A 24,560-nucleotide genomic window follows, 5' to 3' on the forward strand; every position below is an offset into this window, starting at 1 on the left:
TCCAATCCAATCACTGTGTGGGGCGGCTGGGGTGAATTATTTCCCAGGATGCAACAAAGATCCTATGGACTGCACTTGTCCCAGTTATAATCAGGCGCTTTTTAAAAAACATAAGAACAGGAAGTTTTCTATTTCTAGGTGCAGGTTCCAGTGGTCCCTTAACTTAAAACAAGGGTTGTTTGGGGACAAGGCTCACAACTGGCTTCTTGATTGAAGACCCCAGTTATAAGGCTGTGTATTTTTCCTCAGTTGGCTGTGACCAGCTTGGGGCCTTCCAACTCTACAGAGCCGTAAAAATCTATCCTTCCAGATCCACTTTATGGGGAATCTATGGCTCTCCAGATATAGTTGAACTGCAACTCCCTGGCCATTAGCCATGCCTGTTATAGGGCTGAGGGGAGCTGGAATCTGCCCAGAGTGGCTGCGGCAACCCAGTCAGATGGGCAGCATATTGATATTATTATTATTATTATTATTATTATTATTATTATTATTATTATTATCATCATCATCCAACACCATCTGGAGGGTCACAGGTTACTCAGGGATTCTTGTGTGGTATTTCCTTACGATACCTCCTGGTTTTTTTTTTAAGGGGCTTAGGACTAACTCTACTGATACAATAAGGATTGTTTTGCACATTACAAAGCGACCAGGATCTCTCTGATCAGCTTTGCCTCCCCGGTGTGTGAAACTTTCAGTACATTGATCGGCAAATACGTACAGGCTGTCAGCACATGCTACAGTTATATGAGGACATGTAGGTGTTCACCCATGAAATATGCAATGGATGAAATTGGTCGGCATCCGTCTGTCTCAGGAGACAATTGAAGAGTGCCCCTTTGAGTGTAAAGTCAAACCATTGAAGAGTCACAGCACCTGCTGTGGCTGTAGAGACCGATACAGGAGATACATGTTTTGTTGCAGCTGGGGCAGATGAAGGTGTCCGGTTGTGCTGATGAAGGTGCACCATGGTTTTTCTTCTCTCTGTTCTCCTCCCAGCACTCATTCCTCCTCTGGCCAGTGCTGTGGATACACCACCTGACTGACTGTCTCCAGGTGCTGCAGTCGTCTTCAAGGGATTCCCATGGCAAGGTTGATGTTGCCAGCCTTCATGTCACATTTGCAGACATCTTTGTAATGTAGAGTTGGTCTGCCAGTGGGCCTGGTGCCTGAAGCCAGCTCCCCTTAAAGCACGTCTCTGGGGATCCTGCCATCTTCCATTCTGTGTACGTGGCCAAGCCAGCATAGAAGTTGCTGAGACAGGAGTGCAAACGTTCGGGAATGTGGCCTTGAGAGAGCACATCTTTGTTTGAGACTCTGTCCTGTCCTATGATGCCCCAAATCTTCCTGATGCAGAGCATGTGGAAGCTGTCGAGGTGTCGTTTCTGGCACATGTAAGTTGCCTATGACTCACTTCCACAAAACAGCATGCTCAGCACGCAATCCTGGTAGACCTTCATCTAAAGTTGATCAACTTCGGACCTGATCAAATCTTCTAGAACCAAGCGCCCGAGAAGCTTCAACTCAGAGAACATGCCATTCACCTTCTGAGCCACCTTTCCCAGTTTGATAACCTGCAGTTTTTTGGGACTACAACACCCATCGTACTCAGTCAGCAAGGTCATGGCCATGCTGGCTGTGGCTGATGGACACTGTAGTCCAAAAACATCTAGAGGGCACCAGGCTGGCTTGGATAATTCAGTTTTCCTAAATTCTGCCGGACACTTGGCCAAGCTCCAGGACAGGTTGCATCTGAGGGTACAGTCTGTCATGGGCAGAAATCCACAATGGTCCGATGAGCTGATGACCAGGTTCTAGATCCATGCAGCTCTAGGTTTGAGATGGGAGCCTAAAACTCCTATTCCTGCATTGTGTGGGCTGCCTTTGAAAGCTTACTTCAGTGTGTCTGGAATTCTGCTGCAGAACTTATAATTGTGACATTAGTTTTCAAACTTTTTTGGGGGGGTGTCTACCAGTTGTTTCTGGATATGATTGGCTAGTTCTAACTTTTAAAATCCTATAGGGCTTGGGAAGGGCCATAACTCAGTGGCAGGGCACACATTTTGCATTCATTTAGCATGCAAAAAATCCCAGGTTCAATGCCAGGAATCTCCTAGAAGGGCTGGGAAAAGACTTTCGTAAGATGCACTGGAGAGCCACTGCTAATCACAGTTGAAAATACTGAGCTAGATGGACTCAGTATAAGCCATTTCACAGTCTGCTTGAATATGGATAAGCTCTCTATTGAAAATCTTCAACAATTAAAAACAAAAACAAAACGACCATCAACTTTTCCATCTTCAGCATGGAACTCTGCTTGTCCAGCAGTGCCCTCTGCTGATAAGTTCTAGGAACTACATGCATCAAATAAAAATTGCAGGTGGCTTTACAGCTCTATTAGGGGGAAAAAATCCAACTAAAATGTCACAAACTGGTGAGCAATCTTTTGAGTTCTTCATAACGCTTCTTTAAGCTAGATGTAAAACAAAAGCAAAGCAATAAATAGGGAGGGCATGTGTGGACAGAAAAAGGCCCAGCCTGCAGTTTGGAGGCTTTTTCATCTTGCCCTGAAACAACATTATCTCTTCTTGCTAATCCTCCCTTTTAAAAACAAAACAAAACCTGAACATCTAGCTTGAAGAAATTTCTGGAAGACTTGAAATCTTGTTCATTACTTTGTGACATTTTAGTTGGTTCTACAAAGACAGTCACCTTAATATTACACAAAGACCAGAATCAAAAATTTTCAGCAACTGATTACAGTTGCTACATAAAGGAACAAAATACCAATGCAACACAAAACAAACTGATAGCAGCAACCCATAATAACCTCCACGAGGGAAGTCTCCCAGGTGAGCAGCTGCTCTATTGAACAGCTGCTTCCTAGCCTTTTCTGCTACTGATGGGAGTTCTGCCACAACCGATGAAATGTCAGGGATTTTTATCTGCTGAAAGGTAAAAACTAGGGCTGTGCAATGGCTGAATTGGACTGATTCGGATTGAGGCAGCCCTGGGTTGCACTGGGTTCACCTGGAGCGATCTGGGGTTGCCAAAAGGGGGGCAGACACAGGAATGTCAGCATACCTCCCTAAGAAAACTAAGGCAGAGCACAAGCTAGGCATGCTACAATCCTAACCCTGCTTACCTGCGAGTCATAGCAGTTTTCCTGATGAGGTGGAATGGCAGCAATAGCCTCCTAGCAGGGGTGATGCTGCAGCTTATGGGGAAGTGGGGATAGTGGTGAGGTCAGGGCTGTGTGACCATACTGGCAGGGCTAATCTGGTTCTCCTACCCACATAGCCCTGACCTCACCACCACTTGGTCTCTCCTGGTAAGCAGTAGTGATGCCCATACAGGAAAGCTATTTCAGGTGAGCTGCTCCTGCTTACTGAATTCGGGAGGACCTACTTCTGATTTAGCCTGATTAGGAGCATGCAACATGTCTTTCGGATGAGCAATACAATACCTCGCAATGTAACAATTATCAAAATAATTGGCCAGTTGGAAACAGTTGTTATATAGAAGCAAAAGAAAAGAAAAGAACAAAACACAGTGAACAGAACACAGGAAGCTGCCTTATAAGGTATCCTTCTATTGGTTTATGTGGCTTAGTATTCTCTGCATTGATTGGCAGAGGCTCCATCCTCCCAGGGTTTCAGACAGGGTCTTCCAGGCCTCCCTGAAGATGCCAGGGTCTGAACCTGGAGTGTGGTAAAACGACCCCCGTGGCCCGCTTGTGGCCCATGGGCCTTAGGTTGCCGACCCCTGCTTTTGGGTATTTCAACCACCCACTGGCCAACAGAGACTGCAAATACCAAGTCAGTGCTGACAACAAAGGTATGTTGCTGCTTTTACAAATAACTGCAGCTTGCACGTGGTACTATTTCATTTCAACAAAACATAAAAGGAAAGGATTTGTCAAATGTTCAAAGTCTGCTGTGCTCTACCTTCTGCTACAGTCCATCATTTTGCCTCAGATATTTATCCAGCAGACCACGCATTATGTCACATACACTTGTATTGAATCTATTCACATTGGCAGCAGCGTAAGAAGCATTTTTGTTTCAGGAGACCTCAGTTTATTCATAACAAATCACAACTCTTGTGCTCAGGACTCTGTACATGTGCTTTTCTAGACAGAGGTGATTAATGTGTTAGGAAGGGGTGTGTCAGCCAGAGGGACTAGCCTGAGAAAGCCCTTTACAATCTTGGAATAGAGGAAAAACCATGTGATGGTCCAAATACCTGCTCATGTGACCAGGTCCGTTCAGAGCCATCTTTCACACAGATGTCCAGCCTCAGCTCTGTGCCTGTCCCTCCATGCTTACTGTCCACACAGAGGTTTGCTGCCACGTTTCGAATCTGGAAAATTAAGCAACCACCATTATGAACCGAAATGCAGCTTGGAAACCTGAAAAGGAAGAGAATACTTTACTTCTGTGATGCGTGTGTCTTGTGCACAGCCTAAATCAGTTTGATGAAGACACCAGCCGTTTTCTGATACCTCTGTTAGAATTACTGTAAGTCTAGGCTGGCCCTACCATTAGGCACTGTGAGACCATTGCCTCAGGTAGCAGATTTTGGGGGGTCACGAAAAAGGTTAGTTTTCAATTTGTTTCTGTTTATTTCAGTGAATGAATGAATGGATTTTTTGCTCGGGGAAGGACCTTGGGGAAGAGGTACTTATGGGATTTTCTGTTCCAGCTGCCATTTGGCTAGCCTTTGGTCCTATGCATCTTAACTTTAGGTGGGAGGCAGGAGGGGAACACCATTTGCTGCTATTTCTCAGGCACCAAATGTTTTAGGCTGGTCCTGCTGCTATATAGACTGGTCATTACGCATAAACACCGGCAGTTATGCAAATTCACATTATTCAGCATGAATTAACAGCAACATCAGGATTTAGTACCTTGCCTAGTCAATATCATCAACAGATTTCAGGGAATGTGAATGGATCAGAGGCTTGTGCACATTATTGGCTTAAAACACAGTGAGGTTGCTTTTGTTTTGTTGTATTTCAATTTGAATGTGTACAGCATTGTATGCGGCATTGCACTTTAATGTGTTTCCGTTCAGCCTGCTGTCTGTCCACACCAGAGGGCAGAGAGAGGGTAGGGATGTCTTTGCCAGATGCAAAGTGCCTGGTTGGTTTCCATGCCCCTCTAGCCACCCCCAGCTCTTACTGGTGAAGCTTTTGTCCCTCAGCTCCACGGCCCTGGAAATCACCTTTGTGGGGGCTACCATCTGCAGCCACTATTCTATACATCTTCTCAGATACAGTGGGATTTACTCCCAAGAACAGAAAAAGTGAACACGGGACAGAGTCAAAGTTCAAACTCCCCCCCAGCATTTCTAGCTCCTACTTACACACACACACACACACACACACACACACTCTTTTTCTGACAAGTGATGCTTGGTGCACTTTTGTGCAAAGGGGGAAGGGTGTTGTTAATGAGAGGTTTTGGGAGAAAGTGAGAGTAGGGGGAGGATGCTTGTGCCTTTTGGGCTTTGAGTTGTTCAGACTATCTTTGTGCTGCTTGATCCTCTGCCCTTTCACCGTCCATGGCTTCTGCCTGGAGAGAGTTCAGAGCTTTGCTTCTCCCAGTGATGGCACTTTAAATAACCAAGTAAGAGGAGGCAGATCCCTCCCTAATGTTTGCAGAGACTTGGAAGGACCAAAATGAGCATGAGCCTCTCTCTCCTGTCTCTTGCAGGAAGGTGTGGAGCAGGATTGGCCTGGGGTGGAGCCTGGCCTAGGAAGAACCCGACAGAGAGGAATGGTGGACTGCATTTGGCCCCCAGGCCTGAAGTTTTCCATCCCTGACATATGTAATACACTGGCCAACCAAAATAACCAACTGCTGTACTGATCTAGGAATAAGCAGTTCTAGAATCTTATCTACTTGAATGAGGAGCACATGTGAGCAGGAACACCTGGAAGATCAAAGTTCAGCTTACCCATCAGACTTTCCCAGTGGAGACCATTCCCATTGGGCAGAAGGCAAAGAGGCCAACAGTAGGTCAGACTCCACCTAGAGTGCCCTGCCAGGCTCACCTTGCCCCCATGGGCAGCTCGCCCTGCCCCCTTGGTGTCCCAGGTGCCTGAGCGGCTAGCTACACCGCTGTTCCTCCCTGCTGAATTCTACAAAATCAACCCTGAGGCTAAGGAAGTGGCAGCTGAAAGTCGGTGGAAACCTTGACCAGTTGTAAGTAGGCTGAGGCTGGATTCAGCTTGGTGGGGCAGTGCTCCACTGACCCTAATGGACAAGCCTCCCCTATGGTTTCCATTAGCAACCAGACGTGTCTGGGAAAAGTATAGTCAGAAGAACTCCTTTCTGAACCAATCACAGATCAGAGAAGTTCTTAAGCTGAAGCCCAGCACTTATCCTTATTTCGGCATTAAATCCCCTGCAGATTTGGCTGGATGCAGCCATGAATACGTGTGGAAGCTTACAGAGCAGTCAGCAGATACGTAATGAAGATGTCTTTGGACCCAGGCTTGTCAGATGGCTCCAGATAAAAGACTTGAGAAAGGGCCTGAGGGCTGGTGGAGGAAGATTGTGGAGGTTTAGCAGCGAAAGAATACATCCTGCTTTTCAGCAGGCGAGGCTTTGGACTGAATCTTGCCAGGGCCTCAAGTGGCTGTGAATGAGCGATGGGAATGAGGCTTGTCAAAGCCTGCTTCCCTGTAGCAGACAACTGGATGGGGGAAGGAATCGGAGCTACAGTGGCTGGCTGAGCCTCAGGGCGTCTTGCCTCCCTTTGGGCAAAAAGAAGCTTCTTCCTGCTTGGATGGTTTGAATTCGGTTGCTAGTCTCATTGCTCTTTCTCACCTGGTGCATCCATGGCTGACTCATCCCCTTCTATTCTGACTTATGCGGTGCTACTGGATTTAAAAAACCTTGAAAATATACACTGGCCTTTGGACTGCAATGGTCACTTGAACCAGCACTACTTCTTCTTTGGCGATCACTCATAGCTGAGTAAGATTGTCTTCCATAAACCCGGTTTTAACAATGAGTCTGTAAGTGACTGTGGAGGCCAGTTCTAGATCCACACGTCCTTCCACAGTGGGGACATTGGTTTCATGTTGTGCGGATGCCTGATCATCGTATCCCAAAGCAACTACTCTATTCCGAACTTAAAAATGGAAAGTGTAATGCTAGTGGTCAACAAAAAGGTTTAAAGACTGTCTCAAGGCAAATCTAAAAAAATGTAGTATAAACACTGAACCAGCACTACTTAGATCTCAATAGCTGAGCTTCTGAAGTCACCACATAAGTTGTACCCTCTCAGCATCTATCATTTACTTAGGAACAAATCTGCTTAGCACTGCTGGATGCTTTGCTCCTATGTCATCCTAGATAATGCCAGCGGCCATTCCTTGGATTCCCCCCGATTTGCTTTGCAGGAGGTGAATTATCTCTTGCTACTACTAAAAGGAAGATGGAAGCTACCATAACCCCTGGGTATGATGGGGTGGATAACTTTATCCACCCCAAGGGCCGCTTGCCATTGTGTGGAATCTTCCGGGGGCTGCACAACAGTGGTGGGTGTGACCAGAAGCAAAAAGTGGGTAGATGCCACTCTTACCAGGGTCAGTAGTGGTTGCTGGGACAGCGCAGGTAAGGTGGCATTGCTCGCCTGCCTTCTGAACACCAAGTGTTGCTGCTGGGTTGGGAAGCCTCAGATCCAGGGGCTGAATGCGGCCCCCCCTCCGGCCTCTGTATCTGGCCCTGGGAACGCTCCCCTGGCCACCCAATTCATTGGCCCTGCGTCACACTCTTGAGTCTTTTTGCATGGCTGGAAGATGCCCTTGAACTCAAGTAGTGCCTCTTGCTTGCTTGGCTGGAGGATGCAGTGTGGCATGTGAGTGTGTGTAGAAAGTAGCCTACTGTCCAGAGGTAACATTTGCATTTCTTGTTCCACTCACCTCTGCCTCAGACCCCACCTACCACTGGCCTATGGCCCTTGAGAAGCTGCCCAAAAGGGAACGCAGCCCTCTGGCTGAAAAAAACAACCTTCCTCATCCCTGCTTTAATATGTAAATATTGCACAATATGATTGTGCACCAGGTAAGGAATGGCAGTTTGACAGTATTCCAGGCCAAGGCAAAGTTGAAGTGGCCCAAGTTGCGACAGCAGCTTGCAAGGATATGTGCAGGAAATGCAAGCTCTTTGGCACCACCTTGGGGACTACTTTTGCAAGACATATGGCTTGCGAGAGATGAAGGATTGTCGCTCTGTAATGCTGAGTGGAAAACCGTGTAAGCATGTCCTGTTGTCAGCCAGCATTAAGGAGATGGGAGCACATTCACTTAAGATGCTGCATGTCCATGAAAACAGAGAGCCAACTAAAAAAATAAATAAATACAAGCATAGACTCTCTCGTTCATTTTTGTCATTGTTGATCAGCACAGAGTACCAGCTGCACAGAACAAGAATGGAGGAATCACAGATTTGCAGAGGATGGATGGATGGAAACTGATCCAGCACATGAATAAAGGAAAGGCTCCATATCCAAATATTATTAATAACAGGAGTGGGGGACATGTGGCTCTGCAGAGCTTGTTGGACTCCTATCTCCATCAACATACTGGGCCTCCATGTCCCCCCTCCATACCTAATGGAAACATCCCAAGCTCATCCAGCTCACAACGTACCGTGAGCAAAGATAAGATCTAACATGGATGAGAGGCCAATATATGGATGGTGTTATTTCCCTACAATCATGACATTTAGGAAATTGGCAGGCATACTGTCAGTGTCATCAGCAGCAATATTTGGATTTAAAATTAAAGCCAAGAGTACCCAGACACTCATTCAATGAGATTAGCATAGCTACAAACCTCTGAGAATACTCAGCATGCAGCTTGTTAATAGCTACAGCCATAGAGTTGCCCTGCAAAATTTGAAGAAGTGCAAATTTCAACAGGTTTGCGTATTGTTTCAGAATTGTATAAATTAGGTAGATTCCCCTTTAAATGCAAACCGAATCCTTAGCAGAAATCCATTTGTAAAGATGGGTGAAGGAACCCGAGAAGACACCTAATTTCCTTGCCCTGGGGCTTCAGAAGCAGGGGTAAGACCACTCTGGCCTCTGCCATTGCTCAGAGGAAAAGAACCACAAGAAGACTAGCAAGAGGAAGACTTGCCTGGCCCCAGCCATCAGTCAGAGAAGGAGCAGCTGCACAGAGCTTGCTCCCCACTTCACAGCCAGAAAGAACACTACCTTGAGTGCTGGATGTCCTGAGACTGCAGAAGTGTGAGGAAAAGAGATTCTGGCCTCTGCCACAACCAGAGTCTAGAAGCCACCAGGCAGGTGAACTGCATCCTTCCAAGTAAAAACTCCAAAAGGGAAGATTAGTGGGTGGTGCCAGAGCAATCTTACACCTGCCTTCCCATCCTGTATATGGCATTCCAATTCAATCCTATACGTGTCTACTTGGACGAAAGTCACATTGTTTTCAGTGGCACTTACTCTCAGGTAAATGTATATAGGAGCGCAGCCTTTAAGCATAGCCTTATTATTAGAGGGCAGGCTTATCCCCCTCCAGGTGACCTGATCAGGTCTGAAAACCTCTCAATGTGTCTCCCTAAACGCCTTAATTATTTTAAATCTCTCTCATTAACTCTTCGGGGGTGGGGAATGGATGCAATAACTATAAATGAGTGTTCTACATTTAAAAATAATGACCCACAACATCAGCCCGCTAATCACACAGTGAGAGCCACACGCCCTTTCATCTGTTATTGGCACCCCAACTACAGTCCTAATTAAGCAAATTTGCTTTAATTTAAAATGAAAAAGATCTGGGAAAGAAAAACAGAACTGTCAGGCTACAGGTGGCGGCAGCAGTGAAAGGCTTCACTTCGATGAGATGGAAATATGAATGAATTATCCTTACAGCCCAGCACTTTTAAATACTAAAATCATCCAGCTGCTTCTGGATCTTATGAACTGTGTCGCTGCAGCAAAAAAAGCTTTCAAGGTTTGTGATTAAAATACATGTGGCAGAATGAGTCATGGCTACTTCTCATGTTATATTTTAAAGGCTCAATCCCACTCTCAAGAGTGACTTCCTATCAATGAATTACGGTGGCCAAAGAGGACGGGGCTTCTGCACCTTTAATAGATGTGCAGAAGAAAGACTTTCAGCAAGTGTAGTTTGCCATACAAGCTACACCTGCTGAAGTTCTCTCTTCTGCACAACTATTAAAGGTGAAAGGATCCTGTTATTTTTTGCATCTGGCCACCCTGTGATGAATACAAGATTGTTATATGCATAGCTATTCCCAGGGTCAATCTGGACATCCATATGATCCATATACAGTAGTACCTCGGGTTACAGACGCTTCAGGTTACAGACGCTTCAGGTTACAGACTCTGCTAACCCAGAAATATTACCTTGGGTTAAGAACTTTGCTTCAGGATGAGAACAGAAATCGTGCAGCGGTGACAGTGGGAGGCCCTATTAGCTAAAATGGTACCTCAGGTTAAGAACAGTTTCAGGTTAAGAATGGACCTCCAGAACGAATTAAGTTCTTAACCCGAGGTACCACTGTGTGCACACACACACACACACTTAAGAGGAATTGCCCTTTGCATGTAAAACCTTTCATAATATGAGAGGGTAAATGATACTTCTTGTTCAGTAACTAGAAGAGAATTTCAATCCGTTTCATGAAAAGGAGATCACATTTGTCCACTTAATGTAGCTCTTAGAAACTGCAGCAAGAGGGCAGAGAAATCCATCCATTTGACAAAATTGGAGACCTGAGGAACCTCTCATCATCTCTCAGTCAAGCCCACCTCCCAAGATCATCATGAGAAATAGTCTCCTTGGGGAAAGTGTGGTATATTCATGTGATAAATCTTAGCAGTAGTAATCTGAAAACTGGGCTGGCTAGTTGCAATCAACTCAAGCTCCATTTTCAAGCAATGATCTAGCCATGAATTGGTCAATCAAACTGACAGGTCCATGACTGTTTTCTACCCTGATAAGATTAATTGAAAACCAAGTTTACATGGTAGTAGAAAAATACAGGGCAGCAGTCTAGCAGCATTTAACAATGACAGATGCTGGATGTAGCAAAGGGCTGAAGCTTCTAAATGAAGCAATCTCTAGTGTCTGGAACACACAGCAAATCAAGTCAGAATGCTTTTCAATTGAATGTTCTGTTCAAATAGTGTATTGTCCTTGACTATCAAAGTCGGTGCCTTGACTCGCTTGTTAGGGTCGCCACAGTTCAATACAGCATCATAAAAGGCTTCCAAGCCCCACAAATTTACCAAATGCCTTTCGCATAGCAAAGCCCCAGTGACTTGAATGCTCGAGTGGCTGTGTTGCAACTGGAGAGCGTTTGAAAGATTTTCAAGGGTGCAGAATACAAAAGAAGGAAGGCTGCCCTGTGCATTTAAATTTAAAGCAGCGCACATATCGCTTGAACAGACATAGCTACTGTGATTAGTGAGACAGAGAAAGAGAGCAGTGCATACTTCACAAACCAGCATCTACAGGCTCAATGCCTAGCAATAAGCTGCCTTTTAAGCCAACTGATATCTAGTAACTTTTTAAAGCAGACACTCGCACACACAGATTCCTTTGTGCAAGCCGTAAAAAGAAAGAAGCCATAAAAAGAAGAAGAAAAGGGTTGGGAACAGAAGCTCAGGCACAGATAAAACAATGTCTCTGGAATTCAGAAGGACATTAGGTTTGATGGAGGGAATTTGACAGGCAAAGAGAGGGTGCAGCATTCCAGATGAGATTCTTTTTTAACCGTTGCCTTTATGCCACCATAAATGCAGCAAGCCGATGGGCTGAGATGGGGTCATTAAAGCCACGGTGTCAACTCTGAAACTAATGTCATAGCAAAGGAGTTTTGTCAGTTCTAACACTTTGATTCTTTCTTGCATTTGTTGCTGGGCCCAACTTCAGACTTCTCCCTTTTGGACCTTCATGTCACTGTGGTACAACCCCCCTCCCCAAACGCCCCTCATGAGAGTCATGAGTTAAGTTGTCTGCAAAGATGATGCTAAAGCAGCGTGCTTTGCTTTCATTCAGATTTAGGCAAGTTTGGAGAAGCCAGGAAGTGGGTTTGCTTATCCATCACAATGAGTTTGGGAATCGCTGATGGCAGGAGAAGAGAAAAGGATCAGGGTAAGGTCCAAAGAATGAAAAGGCCCCCAAACAATCCTAGCTGCATTTTGTTACTTGGCACTATTGGCCCTCGATGGGGTTGTGTATCCTCATCTATATAAGGTGCAGCTATTAGGTCCAAAGGAGGCTGAGTGAGAATCTGTATTCAGATGGACAGAATAGCCCGAGATTGAGGAAGAGTAAAGGTGTGTCCTGACTGCCCTGAATGTGGGACACATATCATTCAAGCACATATCATAAATGTAGGTCTGCACAGTTCATGGATCAAAGGGCTCTGTTGCCCTAGTACAACTAATCCACTTTAAAAGAGAAGCAGACTTTTTGCGCTTAGGAAAGTGATGGGGAAACACATTGAAAAGTGTGAGTTGTGTGAATGTCTAATGGGAAGAGGTACATTGGCCCACCACAACCAACACCCGAATAAAAGGATGAATGCTTATTGTAATCTAAGTGCCCTGCAAACAGGAAAGTATTCTGAACACAGTCTAAACTTCACATAAGCTTTTTGTCAGCAAACCAGGATGAATGCACAATATATAGGCCATCTGGAGAAGCCCCAAGAGCTAAATGAAGGAGAAGACCAACAGCTGGATGAGCACCAAAAGCTTAAAAAATAGCCAGCAGACTACAATTGACACAAGTCAGTCCAAAAAGGGGAGACAGTGAAGGGGACTCTGGTGAGCTCTGGGCCAACCCTCCAGATGTGAGAGGTTGCATCCATGCAAAGGTAGATAGTGTCCTTGTTTTTTAGTGAGATTTTGAGGAGTCCAAATTCTGTGGCCACAGAATCACAGCCAGAACACAGGCCCAAGTGTAAAATAGCTAGCAATGAATTCACCAAGCAGTGACTTTCACATTGCACCCCTCTGCAAATCCATCTGACTTTGCGCATTTGCTTCGAGTGATGAAAAGGCAAAACAGGAGGCCAGATGCACCACGTTCCCTTCCAGCACTCTGCATGGCTGGAGGCACAAAGAAACCCAAAATAGCAGGTTGCTTCAAGGGTACGCTTGGTGGTGTTCAAAATTCACGTTTAGCCTTTGCAAGAACACATGCTGCCAATCAATCACTCATTTGCAGCAGACAGAGTTTTGCAAGGAGAAAGGCAAAATGTGTGTGTGTGTTGCTGTTGTGTGTAAATGTGAGAAAACGGGGGGTAGGAAAACTGGGAAGCCAAGCTGCCATTTGCACACACACACTGTCACACACACAAATATTGTATAGTTCAAATGTCAGAAGTGGCACAGAACTCAGCACAACAATACATACAGCAGTCACCAATCCACCAGTAGCAGCGCATGTCAGGAGTGGGGAGGTAGAGCTACACTCCTGATACTGGTGTCACTGCTAGTTATCTGGACAGGATGGAGTCATGCCAAGACTGGGGCAGGATGAGTGTGCAGGCAGAAAGTACGCCACCAATCTGGCATTCCTGCCAGTGCATTTGTCCCAGCCCTGCCTGGATAAGCAGCAGTGTCAAGTTTATTATTACTATTATTAATAATACGAATAGCCTGCCTTTTCTCCAGACCAGGACTTACACAAATTAAAACAATACAAAATGCTTAAAAGCATAAAAGACAATTGTTAAATAGTAATTACACACCAATAGAGGATGCCTCTGCAGCTCCACCCAGAGCGGCTGGGGCAACTCAGTCAGATAGGCAGCATATTATTATTATTATTATTAGCATGGCAACAAGGATCTTTGCATTTTGAAAACATTTTCGCATGTGCATCCACAGTGTGGTGCTGCTAAACACTGCTTAGATAATTATAAAGGGTCACAGGCAGAACGTTTCTTACTTCAACCATGGCTACTGTGGTAGTTCCAACTGCTACCCGCTCCCTTACTGACCTCTTTGGCCACAGAAGTTGGAACCAGTTTTGTGAATTCTTTGTCACCATAGCAGCCACTTCGCAGGGAATGTAGTGTTGCATCCGACATCACCTGAAGCAACTGGCTCATATTCAATAATGTTCCTCACCTCTCCCCAGGAAGCAGGTGGTGGCTCCACCGGAGGGAAATACTTAGGGACATCCCAAGCCACCGCAGCCATGAACCACTTGAAGTCTTTGCACTTCAGGTGCTTGCGAAGCTCTTTCTGGGCTGAGATATCGCCAGTGGAGAGGTGTCTGTACTCAGGCCGCCTCTGGTAAACGTACTCTGCGAATTCATCCATCCACGTTTCTGCCACACGCTTCAGGTTCTGAGCAGCAGAAAGCAAGAGTCAGTCATCTCTTCCTGCTTAAGTATTAGCACTGATAACACACACACACAATGACAATACGCCATTCCCTTATCTAGCTTTGGATGGTTGTGCATTAAGCAAATGGAAGCCTTTTGCATTCAATTGCTATTAGGAGCCTGATAAAAGTCAGACTGATGGCTTCTCTCTTCCTTTAAAAAAACAACAAAACCCCCCGCAGAAACTTCAATGCAATTACTGAAAGGGATTTAATTAACGAGATACAGTAAAGGCTCACTTAATTATTTCCATGGAATCTTACTGCAGATATCTCTCTTGCTTGTTGCTTGATTGCCTGAGTTGATTTTCCACATCATTTCCATTTGGAAATATGTAGGAGTTTGAAGTTCTTTCTAAAGAGATAATACTGAGTATAATCCGATGTCCTAACACTCCCCCTTAAAAGCCCAATATATTCCTGGGCTTGCAAAACTAATATCTAGAGACAGACTTCTGTTTTGCCTCATCAACACACTGCTAACTTCTTGTCAGTGGCGGAAGAAGCTGCTCGGGTGCCTGGAGCAGTGCACCGAGGGGCGGGGCAAGCCGCCCATAGGGGTGGGGCGCATCACAGGTCCTCTAGAGTCTGCCTGCCTCCTCCCACTCAGCTGCCCTACAGCTGGGGGGGCGGAGGCAGCAAGTGGACTGTTTGGGCAGCTTGGAGCCTGTGCTTGCCCAAGCCACCGCATCTCTCTCAGGAGAGACGCTTGGCTCGGGGACGCTGCAGGCCCTGCGGTGAGTGCCACCTGACATTGTGTCCCCCCCCCCAGTGGTGACACCTGGGGCGGCCCACACCCACCGCGTCCCCCCTTCCACCGCCTCTACTTGTTCTTACAAGTGGGAGCTGCAATAAAATGGTGCAATGTGGATTGCTCCTATTCAGGGCTCCTGAATCATGCTCTCTTTTCCAGCAGGCTCCATATTATTTTATCTCCAGCCTCTCATTTTTCCACCCCCCACCCCCCATTATGTGAGCACAGAGCATGCTCAGATCTTATAAAGTTCTTTGTCCTTTAGTTCCCCCCCCCCATAAAAAATGTTTAACTTCTTCAGATATTTGGATTTCCTAACCGTGCTGACCTCTCCCTCTTGGTTCTCAGTGGCCTTGCATGGCTATATAGTCACTGGCACTCAACACCTGAATTCATTATTAAAAGGAATGGTTCCATCTTACATGAGACATTACTTGTTCTGTACTGGAATGCAGCACACAACAGAAGTAAACACCATGCCCTGAGTTTTGGTCATTCAGTATAAAATATTATTGCAATCAGGGTTTCTTAAACCGAAGGAATGATGTAAACATGAATTATCACAGCTGCTTCCAAGCAAAGGATTGAGACACAGGTCTGACACGTTTCATGGTGGCAGTAATCCAACCCACATATTTTGTACTGAGAGGAAGGGATGGTCTAAGCCAGTGTTTCCTACTCTATTTCCAAACATGGGCACCTTCCACCCTGTTTCCTTCCTGTGCCCCTCCCATGGGCATAGCAGAGGGGGGGCTGTTGCCCTCCAAATAAGTACAAATCAATACAAATATGAGGTTCTGCCCCCTAACAAAAGAATGCCTCCCTAACAAAAATCCTGGCTATGCCCATGCTCCCCATCCGACTGGTAGAAAGGTAGCAATTTAAAGGTGTGTTTGTAAATAGAACATTTTTTGTTTATAATTTTTATAATTTATACAAAATACAATTACATTAAATAATAGGAACATAATGGCATATTGTTGAAGCAGAAAAAACATAGAATCGTGGAGCTGGAAGGGACCCCGAGGGTCATCTATCTAGTGCCCCCCCCTGCAATGTAGGAAACTCACTAAAGCATCCATGACAGATGACCATCCAACCTCTGCTTAGAAACCTCCAAGGAAGGAGAGTCCAGAACCTCCCGAGGGAAATCCATCTTCCACGTATTATAAAAAGTAAACAACACTTATTTGACTCCAGAGGAGGAAACCTATAGATACAGTCCAAAAAGCACACAGGGAGTTTTGTATATATGGGAGAATTTTAAAAGCAACTGGTCCTCACTGATCTGGTGTAAAAAGTTCTTGTCATCTGGAGGAGCCCTGGCTGCCTAGATAAAACATTATAGCCCCCCACACCCTTAGCTGGAAGTAAGACCCACTGAACTCAGTGCAGCTTTCTTCAGAGTAGACACTTACCAGTTATTTACTAGATGCAAGTCAGCAGCACCAAACAACCCTGCTCAGCTAGGCGCTGGGGTGGATTTCACCCCACACTTTGAAGAGCTGGGCTGCTGCTGTCGACAGGTCCTATGTCCCTCAGCAACCTCCAAAGGCCCTGATCCACTAGGTGCTGGGATGGATTGCACTGTGCACCTTGCAGAATCAGGCCCAGGTTGCCGCTGGGCCCAGCACTGGTGGAAGCAACAAGCAGCTCCGGCTCGCCTAGCCCTACCCATTGCCACCCCACTGCTGCACTTACCTGACCTGGGGGTTCTGGATCTCGGGCTCTACTAGTCAATGCAGGAGTCTCAGTGATTGCCCTCTCCTGCCGGAAACAAACCAGGACTGCTCCAAGAAAATGCACATGGCAAAAAGGAGTACTAGGTTCTGGTGGGCTGACCCCTTACCCACTTGTGCTTGGCCAAGCGGATAGCTAGCCAATCAGGATTTATTTTTTTAAAAGGATTTTTTCTCTTCACTTCTCACTTTGCCCTGTGGCCCCCTAGCCTTGTGCTATGGCCCCCCCATTTACACATTTTTCACCTGTGCCCCCTTTGGAATATTCTGCCCCCCGGGGGCATATGGCCCCTGGTTGGGAAACACTGGGCTAAGCTCCCCAAAACTGATCTGTAGCACTTCAGACAGCAGCTGGGAGCATCATATTTTTAAATGGCTCCCCCCACATTAAAAATCCTTGTGATAAGAGAGAGTTGTTAGCTAGAATTCTCTACCTGCAACATTTTAAATATAATAATAAATGAGACAACCTTCAAAAATACAATACAATATGTGTCTCCTGCAGCAATCCAGTCTAGGAAGGGCTCTACGAAAGCTGGGATAGCTCAGTATGTAGAGCATGAGACTTTTAATCTGAGGGTTGTGGGTTTGAGCCCCATGTTGGGCAAAGGATTCCTGCATAGCAGGTGGTTGGACTAGATAATCCATGTGGCCCCTTCCAACTTTTCAATTATATGATTCATTGCGTCATTTCACCTCTAATCTGAAGGAGCACCCACACGTTCTAAAAACAGGAGGTTGCAAGCGTTACCCTAGTGTTGTTGTTTCCTCTGTTTTCTCCCCACTAGATGGAAGTACATTTTCATATTTTATTTTTCTCTTTGATCAGACTCCCGAATCAAGGTTTCGTTGAGAGGATATTTTGAGAGTGGACGTGTCACATACAACCCCACTTCAAAAGCAGAACTTGCTAGCTGTTTAATAGAGTACTAGTCATAGAGCACTGAAGGGTATCTTCTGTGAGAGATGAAGAGCAATACTCATCTCATAATCTGTGGCGTAAGATAATGTTTCTGCTTAGAATGACTTCTCCCATTGTGATTTGCTTCCGACATTCATTTAGAAGCACCTCTCTTGAATTTGATTAATCTGCTGTGCTTCGAGCGTCTGAACAAAGCTAGATGTCTCAGAACCAATAAGACTTATCTGAATACAAAGGGAGCGAGATAGAGAACAAATGGAGCACATTTCAGCTGGCACAGCAAGATAGGTTACCACCTGCTTTGTCTCCACAACAGAAAGAAAAACATTTATGCCAGCAGGAACTGGGGATGTGAAATTAGAGCTGCTTGGGAGATGATAGCTCGGGAGTCCTTGTTCTTAAATGACAGGAGTTTTTGTTTGTTTGTTTGTTTGTTTGTGAGAAACAATACAAGTTCATCCTTCTGAGAAATTTCTGAGCCATCATATTTTGACAGTATGGGCAAATGGGACAGAAAGTAGAAAGCACATGGCACCCCTTCCCCAGCTGCACATCAGTTCCAGATCACTGAAATGCAGAATTCTTCAAACCTCATGAGGATGCCACTGCAGAGATACCCTTGCAGAAGTTTGCCCCCTCTTGAGCACATTTATAAAATTATACTATGTGCTGTATTATTTAGCAATTTGCCAGTCGCTCCTAGCTTAGTTACTTAAGGATAGACACAGCTACTGTTTACCAGTTATTTAACACACCAGCATTAGGCGCAGAACCCATGAATGAAGGAGGCCTTCTCTAGAAAGCCAATCCTCTATGCTAAAGTGGCAAAAAAACCAAAGGGGGCGGGGGAAGCCAAGTTGAATCTGGAGGAGGTGGCTCTGTATACTTGAGGAGGGGCCGAAGAAAGTTTGCTGAAGAAGTGAGATCTGAAGAGGAGGAGAGAATTGGGTTCATTGATTAAAAAGGGCTGAGCCCATCAATGTTGGTGTTAGGTTTTGTGGCGCTCTTAGGAAAGGAAGGTGTGGCTGGCAGAGAGGAGCCATAGACTTGGCCTCCCGGCAGCAGCATTGCTGCAGCATAATGGGACAGGGCAGGGGTGGAGCAGGTTGTCCTTGCACCTGCCCCAAAGATGCAGGCAGGTGCACTGACTTGGAAGAACACAAATGTCATCGACTGGCTGGATGCTGAGGAGTGGTGGGAGACACCTGCTGGGGAGCCCCCTAGGGAACCCACCGGGGAAGAAGGCTTAGAGCCAGGGGATTGGTGGTAGATGGTGAGTGGTTGGAGGGAGAAGGAGCAGATTGGGAGGAGGTGGTGTCAGAAGCAGAAAATGTAATCGGGATTAATGATCAAGACGACGTTGCTGTTGTTGTATGCAGGGTGAACCTGTACATGTGTTCTCAGAAGCATGCCCATTGAGTTCAAGGTGACTTGTGGGTCACCTTGCAGCCTCACTGCTGTTCTGTCAACGGTGTGAGTGACTGGAGACGAAGTCAAGCATCAGCTACCAGCTCTCCAGATTTTGCCCTGGGAAACAAAAGTCTTCACTGAAGCCCCCTGACAGCACCAGTGGTTTCCCTCCTTGTGCCCTATGTGAAGTGGTGGCGGCAGCAGGATACAAAGGGGAGAACCTCTTTCTCATCTTGGCCATCGTCGTCCTGCTACTGGGCTGGCCACAGCAGCTTCTCATGTTCCTCTTCCTGGGGTGGGCAGGAGGGAGGACCTTATATGGCCATCCACCTCCTCCTTTATGTTATCACCCACATCTACTAATAAATGGAACTCGGTCAGAATGTAGAGAGTCACCAAACATGGGCCACAGCCGTGGTGTACCTCTTTCCTCTGTGTCCCCTCCCCCCAATGCTGTTTTGCCACCTCCCTACCTGCTGCTTGGAGCACATGCATCTTCTGCCCCTCCTTATCCTGTCAATTGCCAGCATTTAAGGTCCAAATGGGCTCACAAAGGTACCTCTTTCTGCAATATTTACACAAAAGATTCCTTTTTCCTTTTCTACGTGAGCTCTTGAAAACGCATCAATTGGTAAGCTTGCGATTCATTGATTCCATAAAACGACTTGATGAGATCACTTCATGTTAACTGAGTCTCCTTTGTTTGGCAGTTGGCTCAGGAAATGGAGCATGTGGGAACTGATTGGGCAATCAGCTGAGCTTTTGCCTCTTGAACTGAAACCAAAGGGAGCATCAGAGCAAAATGAGGCTTGCTGACTCAGGGCGATTTCCAACATACCCTTCATATATTGCAGCAACCCGTGCCAGGGTTGTTATTTCCAACTGGAATTGATTTCGCTGAGTGATTTCCTGTCAGTGGCAAGAGTAATGTTAAAATCGGCCCTTAAGCTTAGAGTCCCATGGATGCTTCTATCAAGCCTGAAGTTGAAGGGCCAGGCAGATACCTGCAACAATATTTCTCCTAAGAGAACCACTCTGCCAGACTTGCTTTGTGGGTCCTCTGCTGAAGCTGAACTCTCCTCAGAATTATGTCTGAGGAGCTTCCAAGCAATAAATGGAGTTTTTCCTCTCTTGCTTACTGGAAGTTGTTTGTCCTTCCAAGGTACTTATGGCAAATTTGGCCTACGTTATCAGATCTTGAAGCAATGCATTTTTGTCCAAAATAGACATTTTCCTCTGCAAAAGCAGATTACATTTTTTATTAGCTACTCCAAAAAAATGGAAACAGAGGCAACATTCATTCTCAATCCTCCAAATCATGCCTTGGAGGATTGTGAAAGTGTAACAAGCACAAGAGATCTGTCCTCCTACTTAGTTTGTGGCTTAGTAGATGACCTGGTTTCCTCAAACCACAATTTACCATGTTGTTCAAAGTGACAAACGGGGTGTTGAGTGATCCCTCTATGGTTTTGCAGTCCTGATTTGGATAGATTGTTCCAGTGCTTGAATTACGGGAAAGGAAGGCAGAGGTCCTTGTCTTGTTGTTGTTTAGTCGTTTAGTCGTGTCTGACTCTTCGTGACCCCATGGACCAGAGCACGCCAGGCACTCCTGTCTTCCACTGCCTCCCGCAGTTTGGTCAGACTCATGTTTGTAGCTTCGAGAACACTGTCCAACCATCTCGTCCTCTGTCGTCCCCTTCTCCTTGTGCCCTCCATCTTTCCCAACATCAGGGTCTTTTCCAGGGAGTCTTCTCTTCTCATGAGGTGGCCAAAGTATTGGAGCCTCAGCTTCATGATCTGTCCTTCCAGTGAGCACTCAGGGCTGATTTCCTTAAGAATGGATGCATTTGATCTTCTTGCAGTCCATGGGACTCTCAAGAGTCTCCTCCAGCACCATAATTCAAAAGCATCAATTCTTCGGCGATCAGCCTTCTTTATGGTCCATCTCTCACTGGACCATAAAGGACTACTGGACCTTGTCGTCTTAGCTTTTATTTTTAGAAGGCTACAGGACGGCTATGAGTTGGTGATCATGGGCAAACATATGAAGTCCCCTGATCCACCAGACTAAAAAGCCCACCTAATCCAGCATCCTTTTTCCCACAGTGACCAACCATGTGGGGTTTGTAGATTCCCCTAGCTTTTCCTGTGTAATGGATCGCTCACCCCATAGTTTGCTTGTTTGGATGCCATAGCAAAGTGTGGTTTGGGGAAATTAGGAAATCATCTTTGGAACTGCATATGAGTGGGAAGGAAGGAATGGAAGGAGTTCTTGAGACCATCACTTCTTCCTGATGCTCCTAACTAAGGTTTGGTAGATGAGGAATGTGATGTTTGAAGGGAGCCTCTCTTTTGGGTTACAGGTTTCCTGGACAGCATTTTATACGGTCAAGTCTCACAACTGAATGAACCTCAGAACATAAGTTACTTACTCTTGCTAGGCTGGTGCCAGATGGGACTTTGTAAGGGACATATTTCCTGTAGATGTGCCCCACTCTAGAACACGGAACGTCAAACATCCCTCCTCCACACATCCAGACCTGAGAGAGGAACAAAACAAGAGAGTGAATGTCTGTAAGGTGAGAATGTGCTTGGCAACTGCTGAAAGAGAAAAGTCAGGGTCTGAAAAACTTACAAGTGTATGCAAAAAAACCCCACACCATTCTGTGCTCATAGCTCTTTTTAATTATTTATTTCGAATGAAAAAATATACAAAAAACGAAACAAAAAACAAAACCGAAACAAGCAAACTGAAGAGGACATAGAGACACGAGTTAAGCACAAATTAAGTACTAGTTCAAAGAAAGAAAAGGAAACTACCAAATAACCATGATAAGCTTAATCTAGTCTTATATACCATCATTAATATAAGGATAGAAATCAAAACATTATAAAGAAAGTATTATAAATACTTGAAGTGTTAGAAATACAGAGAATATTAAGAATACTAAGTATATTGACGATATCAAGATTACTGTGCTTATTGCTCTTATTATGATGGTGGGGAAGGTCATTGCTTGGAGGAAAAAAATGTATTTTGCATCTAAGTTGTTTTTTTTTTAAGAACTATAAAGGACACACTAGGTAATAGTTAATACAGCATAAATATGTGATCTTATGGGATTTCGAAATTGGAAAGTATCAAAGGCAACCTCCTGACTGAGCACTTGCAATTTCTGCAAATTATTGAACTCCTTCTGGAGTTCGTAAAATTCAAAAATGCTATGTGTATAGAGGACTGAGGCACAGTAGATGACTGTGTGTAGATGACTGAGGCAGTGAAGCTAAAAGGCAACGTATAATTAAACCTTTCAGAAGCAAGATAATGGAAAACTGAAAAGACAGGGAACAGTGTCCAAAGGACAATATACATTACTGATTACATTAGCTTTTGGAAAGTTAGCAAAACACTCAAAGAAAGAAAAAGTAATTACGGTTCAAAATAAACAGAAACGTTTTTGTTTAGGTGGAAATGTTATAACTAAACAAGCATTGTAGATTAAGAAGATGGGTTCAATGAGCAATGCTAAACACTAACAGTTTTAATGAACAGTCTGACTGAGCTTCAGTCAGAAGACACACAATGGCCAACAACATCCGAAAGTGTTCCAATAAGACTTTCTCACCCATTATTTTCTCTCACCAGCTTTTACCTGAATCTGAAAACAAGTGGGAACTGCAGTGAAACATTGCAGCATTAAGTGCTCCTGGTTTCAGCCAGCCACGCCCAATTCCACAATACTCCATTCCATTCCCCTCCCCCAGGTTTTCCATCCCTTTCCCAACAGTCAGAATTTTGTGAGCATGCTAATACCTCGTTGGGCTATTTTAGGGGTTTCCCCTATTTAGGGTTGTACATGACTGGCACTGTTTGGGCTCCATAAGGATATTGGGAGAATGAATTTGCTATTAGTGTATAGGAATAATTAGAAGGGTCTGGGAGATATGGAGGTGAAAACCAAGAGGAAATAACATTTGGCACATGTAGCAGGCATCAAACAAAAAAACCAAATTGCAGCACACATCGGAGGTACATTTTATGGCGTAATTGAAATGAATCTCAGGCTGGCTTGTAGGACATTTAGCAGCTGTTTCTGTTTGTTCATCAGTTTCAGTATGATTCCAAAGGTTTATTTCTTATTTCTTCTGGAAGATCAGCGCTCCTTTTTTTTGCTAATTATTTTTATGATTTTCCACGATTTTTAACAAATTCTCACTAAATTAATACAAATTCAATACAAATTTAAAAGCTGACTTCCAACCCCCAGACGTCCTCTCTATTTTCCTCCGACCATTGCTGCTCCCAATAAAATAACTTTTCCAACTATCATTTCAAAATACATTCATCCCTTCTCCCTACACATCACCTGATCAATACTCCTTCAAAATGGATTTTTAATATCATCTGGACTGCGCTAAAATAGAGAAGCAGCCTGAATTTACACACACACAAACACCCCGCTAAATGTAACAGACCCAAAGGGAACTTCTGCTAATGCCTGAAAATTTTGATGGTGTTTAATGAGCAAGCTGTAAAACTGAAACACTTGTCTTTTATAGCAAGGAGCCAGCAGCCAATATAAACAAGAATGGGAAGTATTTTCCTGAAACCCAACTTAGAATAAAAACATTCTCCTGTGTAGACCACAGAACTATGCCACAAGTTATTACCCTTTTCTTCACAGGCACAGCAACCCGAACTTGCTGCAGCGACTCTGGATGGAGCTACCACCCTCATGGCAGAAGCAGTGGAAGGTTAAGGGGGCCAGGCAGATTAGTTCTGGATCCTATGTTGGCCAGTACTGGATGTGAAAGCAGTTCAGGATCCACCAGGCTCTGTTGTCAGGAATACTGCTGGTGGGCTTAACAGTTGTCTGCATGTTTGATAGGCATCAGGAGGGGAAGTCCATGCTGGCAGTGTGACATCAGACTACTTGAGCCAGCAGAAGTGGGAGGAGGGATGTCTTCTCGGTCCAACCCCCCTCCCCCCAATAGCCCCACATAAGGTTTTTTTGGGGGGATTGCTGCCTAAAACAAAACAAATACTGCAAAGGAGCCAGGGAAACAAAAGGAAGCTTTCAAGAGAGGAACTGGATCCAAATTCAGGTTTTGTGTTCTAGGTCTGTCATAAACGGCATCCCTTTTCAAATGTTGGGGGTGGGGGGAGGTTTGAGGCATTGTGGCAGAACCACTTTTTCTGACCTATGTGTGCTCTCTAAACCACACGTAGGAAGCTCCTGCATGTAGGGTGAGGACAGGGGCGCCAACATGAATAAAATATTGGTGGTGGTGGGCAGATAATCCCCACCCACCCCCCGATTT

At 45.2% G+C, this 24,560-nt stretch overlaps 1 protein-coding gene and 1 long non-coding RNA gene across 11 annotated transcripts in view; one reads left to right on the forward strand and one right to left on the reverse strand.

Annotated features, from left to right (window-relative positions):
- The window catches only part of LOC308485770, a 111,841-nt gene that overhangs the window by 60,799 nt on the left and 26,482 nt on the right, over positions 1 to 24,560 (forward strand). The window lies entirely within an intron of this gene.
- Positions 1 to 24,560, reverse strand: part of GALNTL6 (polypeptide N-acetylgalactosaminyltransferase like 6) — a 504,553-nt gene that overhangs the window by 16,698 nt on the left and 463,295 nt on the right. For all 5 annotated transcript variants that reach the window (XM_081021716.1, XM_081021719.1, XM_081021718.1 and 2 more), the window contains exons 9-11: positions 21,671 to 21,778; positions 14,155 to 14,376; positions 4,249 to 4,365 (exon numbers count right to left, since the gene is read on the reverse strand). In XM_081021716.1, coding sequence (XP_080877842.1) covers positions 4,249 to 4,365; positions 14,155 to 14,376; positions 21,671 to 21,778 — 447 coding nt within the window. The remainder of the gene's footprint in view (positions 1 to 4,248; positions 4,366 to 14,154; positions 14,377 to 21,670; positions 21,779 to 24,560) is intronic.

This window comes from Podarcis pityusensis (assembly GCF_964106645.2).
Source record: "Podarcis pityusensis genome assembly, chromosome: 9".
NCBI lineage: Eukaryota > Metazoa > Chordata > Lepidosauria > Squamata > Lacertidae > Podarcis > Podarcis pityusensis.